The sequence below is a fragment of the Gossypium hirsutum genome, chromosome A10 (assembly GCF_007990345.1).
Source record: "Gossypium hirsutum isolate 1008001.06 chromosome A10, Gossypium_hirsutum_v2.1, whole genome shotgun sequence".
Taxonomy (NCBI): domain Eukaryota; kingdom Viridiplantae; phylum Streptophyta; class Magnoliopsida; order Malvales; family Malvaceae; genus Gossypium; species Gossypium hirsutum.
This window is the reverse complement of record NC_053433.1, coordinates 72,189,663-72,196,914: the sequence shown is the minus strand read 5'-3', so window position 1 is coordinate 72,196,914 and position 7,252 is coordinate 72,189,663. Positions and strand designations below refer to the sequence as shown.

Genomic DNA, 7,252 nt, shown 5'->3' with positions numbered 1-7,252 from the left:
TATATAAAATAATATAGAAAAAAATTAATACAAATGGATTGAGCTCGGATTTAACATTTTTTATCTTGATCGAATTTGAATAAAATGTTAAGTATATTTTTTGAGTTGAATCCAAACCCAGTAAATGAATCTAAAGTTTGGCATACTTGGCCTGTACTCGGCCCGACACGGCCCAATTCCAATTCTGATACAAACAAAATTACCCGGTAAGGCGTTTCCATTTTTTGTTTTTCCTTTTTAAGAAAATTCTTTCCTTTTCCTGGTAACCAAACAAAGTCTAACGGATCCCAGAAGTTATGAACAGTCAAATCGAAAAAGCGTCATATCAAACCTACTTTTCCTTTTTCTAAAAAAAAAAATTATTTAGCTTTGATTTTGAGGTTTTGCGTGGGCTAATTGGTTAGTTTTTGTTTCATTTGCATTAGTAAATTGGGACTTTAATAGTATTCTAGTTCTGAAATTTCAGCTAGGTTTACCGGCGCACATTGGATGGATTTTTTCCTCAAATATCGTTGTTTTATTTGTTGTTGACATTTGCATTATTGCTTATTTGATTGTTCTAGCAATTTAGGTGTTTTTAAATTGATGGCGGATCGAAACACGACCGCTTCAAAGCCTATATGGATGAAACAAGCCGAGGAAGCCAAGCAAAAAACTGAGGCTGAAAAAGCTGCTGCTGCTAAAGCAGCTTTCGAAGCCACATTCAAGGATGTTGATAAGAACCGTAACAAGGATGTGGTGGCTGCTTCATCGGATAGTGAATCCGAGGACACCGGTGACTTGGTGAACAAGCCAATTGGTCCCGTGGATCCCGTTAAATGCATGGCCGCGGGGCCAGGAATAGCGGGTGGCACTGCCTGTGCTGCCTCCACGTTTATGGTGGTAACGAGAGATGCAGATGAAAGGAAAGTACAGAGTGGGGGTGCGCAGATTAAGGTGAGGGTTTCGCCAGGTGTGGGTGTTGGGGGCTCAGAACAGTATGGCATTGTGAAGGATATGGGAGATGGGACTTACTCTGTAACTTATGTGGTGCCTAAGAGAGGGAACTATATGGTAAACATTGAATGCAATGGGAAACCCATCATGGGTAGCCCATTCCCGGTGTTCTTCAGTGCAGGTAACATCGTTAAAACTATGTTTATTCGGTTTTAACTGCATGTTTAGCTGTCACTTGCCATGCATGACTTTGCATGTTTCTTGTCCCTATTTGATTGTCTATATAATACGTGGATCTTTTAATATTCAAACCTTTAGAGTAATTTTTGCTTCTAATATGAAATGCAGTCTTTTGTATATTATTTTTGTTGTTCTAGGTGAAGAAGGCTCACGATTAGGAATTTGAAAAGTTCCCAATGATATTCACCTTCTCATTACTTTGCACTCACTGGCCATATAAAATTGTTGTTGAGTCTTTGTTCTTACTTTTGGCTTCACTTTTAAGCGTGGTTCTTGGTTGCAGTCTGTAGTGCTCAGGGCATAGATGTTGAATTTTTGTTATGCAGGTAAGTCTACCGGAGGACTACTAGGGGTGGCTCCTGCATCCACATATCCAAATCTAGTAAACCAAACCATGCCCAACATGCCAAATTATACAGGTTCTGTTTCTGGAGCTTTCCCTGGCTTGTTGGGAATGATCCCAGGCATTATTTCTGGTGCTTCAGGTGGTGCTATATTGCCTGGAATGGGGGCATCTCTTGGTGAAGTTTGTCGAGAATATCTCAATGGCCGTTGTGCTAAAACTGATTGCCAATTGAACCATCCTCCTCACAATTTGCTGATGACTGCTTTGGCTGCAACAACCAGCATGGGAACTCTTAGTCAGGTACCTATGGCACCTTCAGCGGCTGCAATGGCTGCAGCTCAGACTATTGTTGCTGCTCAGGCCCTTCAAGCTCATTCAGCTCAGGTTCAAGCACAAGCTCAGTCAATTAAAGATTCATCTGGTACTTTTTACTCTATCGTATTTTGAACTGTCTGTTTCTTTGTTAATTTATTTCCCAAGTTCTATTTATTTTGTTGGGCTCAAGCTAACAGTTGTCTGCTGCGTGTCAGATTCTCCTGACAAAGCTGGGAAGGCTGATGCATTGAAGAAAACCCTACAAGTTAGCAATCTTAGCCCACTTCTCACAGCTGAGCAGTTGAAACAGCTTTTTAGCTTCTGTGGTTCTGTTGTCGAGTGTACAATCACTGATTCAAAACATTTTGCTTATATAGAATACTCAAAACCTGAGGAAGCAATGGCTGCTTTGGCATTAAACAATATGGATATTGGTGGTCGACCATTAAATGTGGAGATGGCTAAAACGCTTCCTCAGAAACCAGCTATTTCATCATTGACATCATCGTCTCTGCCTATGATGATGCAGCAAGCTGTTGCCATGCAACAGATGCAATTCCAACAGGCTTTGCTTATGCAACAAACCTTGACTGCTCAGCAGGCAGCTAATCGAGCTGCAAGCATGAAGTCTGCAACAGAGTTAGCTGCAGCAAGAGCTGCCGAAATAAGTAAGAAGCTAAAAGCTGATGGACTTGTTAATGAAGAGAAGGAAATCAAGAGTGAATCTAGGTATGTGTCCTCATCAGGACAAATGTACTTCCTTACATACATGTTTTGTTAAGTAAGGCTTACTTTTTGGTTAGGTCCGTATGCTTCAATATTGTTAAAGAATGAAGTTACTTATTGAGCTACATAAGGAATGCAAGCAGAGTTCCGCTATTTGTTATGATAAGTAGAACCCCTATGTTTGCTCCTTTAGTTTATTGTGGTATGATAGACTGCAGCAGCAGCACTTTTTTCAACAAATAATGTTTATGATTCACTATTTAATTAGGAGCAGAACAGTAGAAGAGGTATCTATTTGTAATGATTCTCTTTTTGTTGTCAGATCTTTGATTATGTCTTTCCAGAAGATGCTTTTACTTATAGGAACCAGAGGAGATCACTGTTTTTCCCTTTTTTGTCTCTATGTTAAAGGCTTCTAAATCATTACTTACAGGTCACCATCTACTTCCCGTGCAAGGTCAAGATCAAGATCCAAATCAAAGTCACCCCTTAGTTATCGAAGACAGTCAAGGTCAAAGTCTAGATCACCAATCAGTTATAGGCGAAGGTCAAGGTCCATGTCAAGATCACCAATCAGCTATAGGCAAAGGAGGAGGTCTTGCTCTTATTCACCTCCACCTCGTTTCCAGCGAGACTGTAGGTCCAGATCACCTGAGCGGTCTCATCATCGTTCAAGGTATGATAGTGAAAGACTGTCATATAGAGGTCGAAATGACAATGATAGGAGTAGGAGAAGAGATCTGGACAGATCACATGATCCTTGTTCTTATATTTTGAGGAGAAATAGGAGTAGGACTATGAGTATGAGTCCTCAAACAAGAAAATCACTTGCTGTAGATTCAGACTCCCCAAAACATAGCCAAGAAAGTTCACCAAAGGTGAGGAGATCATCCCGTCCTGGTTCGAGATCGCCAAGGCATCGTAGAAGAAGGTCATCTCCAAAGGATGATGAAACAAAATCAAAATGCAGAAAGCGCTCTAGGTCAAAATCTGTCGATTCTGATAACAAAAAGGATAAAAAATCAAAGCACCACAGCAGAAGGCGCTCCAGGTCATTATCTTCAGAGGGTAAGCATCGAAGAAGAAGCAGGTCTTCTGCAAGTTCGGGTGATAACAAATCAAAACACAGACGGCAGACCTTGTCAGCTTCTCCGGAATGCAAGGTTCGCCCCCACGGTAAAATTGATGAAACAATAAATGATGAGTTGAAACATAGTCATAGAAGGCGATCTCGGTCTATATCTACTGAAGGTAGGCAGTATGCCAAAGAGAGGAGTGGTAGAAGTAGAGATAAGAAGTCTAAACATCGGGATAGATGGCAATCGAGGTCAAGATCTGCTGACCGCAAGCATCCCAAAGGAAGCAGGCTGCCCCCCAGAAATTCAGATGAGAAAAAATCAAAACACCGAAGGCGCCCTAGGTCAAAGTCTACTGAATTCAAGCAACTTTCCATTGATAAAACAGATGAAAGATCAGAATGCTGTGCGGAAAAACATTTTTTATCAGCTGAAGATAGGCCTCCTAGAGGAAGAAGATCTTCTCCTAGAAGTTCTGAAGACAATGATTCAAGACCAAGAAGGCGCTCTAGGTCAAAGTCTGCTGAAGGTTGATACTATTTGGTTAGTGTGAATAAATGTTCACTTTTTGGCATAAAAGTAGGAAATACTGGAGATTGTATCAAGCTGCTTACTTCCATTCTGAATGATATAAAAATGCAGGGGATGAAGGAGTGTTGGTTTCAAAAGAGGACTCCAAAGTTTCTGTAAATGATGGCCGGGAATCAAAGAGAAAACGTTTTCTGAACTTTGATAATGCTGAAGGACTCTCACCAAATAAAAGATCGGATGCAGAAGAAGCAAATAAACTTGAAAGATCAAGTGGTAAGCAGTGGCTTGAAATTAATGGTAATGTCACTATTCACCAAAAAATAACTTAACATCAGTAGAGTTGTATAGTTAATGACTAATAGTAACTTCTATATGATTTCCTTTGCAGAATTAGAAGATCATTCAATTTCTCCTCAGCCGAAATGAGTTGTGGGCTTTATGTGGAACTGGAATTTGGGGATTTCTGTGATCAAATCTTTTCCAAGCTGTTTGACTTCTGAGTCTCTAGTTTAGGCGGGTTTCGGCTCAAGCCAAGCTTGTTAAGATATGATCAACTTATTTAGAGTTTAATGAGCTTTTGGCTCTTATATGAATGGCAGCTCTTAAAGAGATTGTTTAGTGTTTATTTTGGTGCTCAGGTTTTTAGCCATTTATTGGTTCTTCATATGTGTATGCCCTTTGTGCTCTTTTTTTTATCCTTTGCAGGAGTGTGGAACAGATTGGAATTGAAGTCTCTGAGATGTCATTACTATGGATAAAGTATTCCAAGCAGTGTTCTGCTTTCTTCTGGAATCAACCATGCAATGTTTGTAGTAAGCTTCTTTTACTGCTAGATGTATGTTGGACCATTATCTCCATTGCTGAACTGTGAATTTAATTTTTGTTTATTTGAAAGTTCGATTCCTTGTTTCCATTAACTTTGCCTCTGTATTGAATTATTTAGAAACTCATGTACTAGCAGGTCTACATGTACCTGAAGTCATATGTCCTCCAATCTGTTAATTGTAGAATAGGGGCTTGTTACTGTCAGTCTAGAAAATAAGTGATCCTTGTTGGGAAGCTAGGTCTTACTGTAGGCCTCTTTGATCTGCCGTTTTGGTTACTGATTCTTATTTTCTTACAGCCACCTCTGCCTTCTAGCAGCCTTTATGTTCTACAACTATTGTCCTTTCTTTGATGAACTTGATCATAGGTTCCATTTTTCATTTTTGCCTTCGATGGTCTGGATGGCCTGTTATATCCCTACTCATGCAGGTTTTATACATGGTATTCTTGCTGAAGCTGTTCAATGATAATTTTTGGAGGGTTGGTTTTTAATTAATCTATGTGAAGGTATGCAGTTGCTTTGTGGTAGAGAGCTAATGCTATTAAATTTCTATTGATAATTTTGAAATTTGTTTAGTGTTGATTGATAGAAATATGAATGAATGCATTTCTCTGCTGCTGTCTGCAATACTTTGTAACTTTCCTTTTTATTTTTATTTTAATTGTGTTACCAACCTGGTTCTTTATCTAGTCCCACTTTTTTACTTTCCTCGTTTTGTTTTCTTTTGTTTTCATTTCTTTGTTTTTCCTCCTTTCCAAGGAAAGTTGTTGGCGAAAGCTACTTTAAGGTCCTGTGTAACCAGATTCCTCTGGGATGAATGTCTCTGTTTGATCCCCTTGACAGATTGGTTAATCACTTAAGTTCATGGTTTGTCACAGGTAATCTTCTATGCCAGTGTTAGGCTAGTTCTGTTTTATAATACTACTAATTAGCAAGTTAAAATTGCTTGCACTTTGTCTCCTAGATGGATAGATATTAATTCTTTTGCTATGGTAACTTCAACTTTCTTCTGTTCAATCACCAAAATTCTGTTGATCAACTGAAGCAATTTGTAACCTTTAGCACTCTGCTTTATCTCATGGTTCACACTGGGAAAACTTCATCTAACCACTATCAGGTTCCTATTTGGGATTTGAGACATTATTTGGTCATCTTATTGGAGCTAGGTTTGTGCTAGTTTAATCATTTGGAATTTAAACTCTTAAGATACTTTGTTTTGGTTGAAGATTGCATGTGCTTTTTGCACTCAAGGAGAAAAGGCATAACTCCCTCATCTTTTCCACTGCCCTGTCTTCTTTTTTTCTCCTTTTTCAAAGTCTTCCCCTCCCCCCTCCTTTTTTTTTTTCCTTTGGTTTCTTTTCTAGGGTTGAAGCATGGATATCAGGATATGGTGAATAAGAGCTGAACTCAGCCTTGGTCTCAACCATCTTGCTGCATTTGACAGAACTTATTAATAATTCCCTATTCCCTCCTATAGAAATCCACCGTCTCTCCCATGCTGCTTTCCCGTTTATGTATTGTTGATCCTGTATTTTTATCCTCTCATTTTATGCACATCTTCAGTCGTTGGCCATGCCCGAGTGGTCTAACAAGTTAATGATAGGTGATGAGTTTAGAACATTTGGATTTGTAAAGCTGTAGTTCCTGAATAGTGTACCCTCCCTCAGCAAGGGAGTAGGATTCGGTTCATTATCATTACCATATTTACTTGTGTAGGCTTTATTTATTGATTAATTACAAAATTCATACTTATCGAGAAACCTAGCCTGCCCTCTCATTCTATTTATTTATTTTGTTTCAAATATTAAGCTAAGCAAAAAGAGGTGCGCCATTTTTGAATTCATGGTTCACCTCATATTATATGTTTAGAAATGCAAATTGAGTTTTAAAAAATAATGTTTTATTTTACTTATTTTTCTTTTATAAGTGCAGGATGAAAGTTATGAATTGATTGGATGCATTGTGAAGATATTAAACTAATAATAATGAATGAGTTTTTAAGATGGAATTTATTTTATGGAATTACGCATCATGCACCTCCTGTTTAACACAATTTAGGACCACAGGCTAAATTCACTCGGAAAAGTATGCTTAAAATGAGATCATAAAACTAAAAAACAAATTCCAGATTTATTTATTTGGTGACATATTGGAAAAAAGATAAACATACAAAAATTCTCTTGAAGAACTACTGCTGTTAAAAATTATAACTTTCTATAATGAAATATATTTATTTTAAAATATGGTTTCTTATTT

General features: G+C 38.2%; 1 protein-coding gene across 4 annotated transcripts; it reads left to right on the top strand.

Moving 5' to 3' along the window:
• The first annotated feature begins 245 nt into the window (after positions 1-245).
• On the top strand, positions 246-4,795 carry LOC107915112 (serine/arginine repetitive matrix protein 1). 4 transcript variants are annotated; one of them, XM_041079168.1, is made up of 7 exons: positions 247-399; positions 564-1,117; positions 1,503-1,943; positions 2,053-2,566; positions 2,997-4,168; positions 4,282-4,467; positions 4,559-4,795. In XM_041079168.1, exons 2-7 carry the CDS (start codon positions 586-588, stop codon positions 4,594-4,596), a joined length of 2,883 nt encoding a protein of 960 aa, XP_040935102.1. In that variant the 5' UTR covers positions 247-399; positions 564-585; the 3' UTR covers positions 4,597-4,795. The 4 variants fall into 4 exon arrangements, with proteins under 4 accessions (XP_016699742.1, XP_040935102.1, XP_016699743.1 ...); XM_016844253.2 differs by having other exon boundaries at positions 246-1,117; XM_016844254.2 differs by having other exon boundaries at positions 247-1,117; positions 4,282-4,443.
• The last annotated feature ends 2,457 nt before the right edge of the window (positions 4,796-7,252 follow it).

Excerpts from the sequence above, each read along its gene's own strand:
- LOC107915112 (XM_016844253.2), top strand. The coding sequence starts at position 586 with ATGGCGGATCGAAACACGACCGCTTCAAAGCCTATATGGATGAAACAA. Across the intron at positions 1,118-1,502 it reads CCCGGTGTTCTTCAGTGCAG|GTAAGTCTACCGGAGGACTA; the intron begins GTAACATCGTTA and ends TTTGTTATGCAG. Across the intron at positions 1,944-2,052 it reads GTCAATTAAAGATTCATCTG|ATTCTCCTGACAAAGCTGGG; the intron begins GTACTTTTTACT and ends GCTGCGTGTCAG.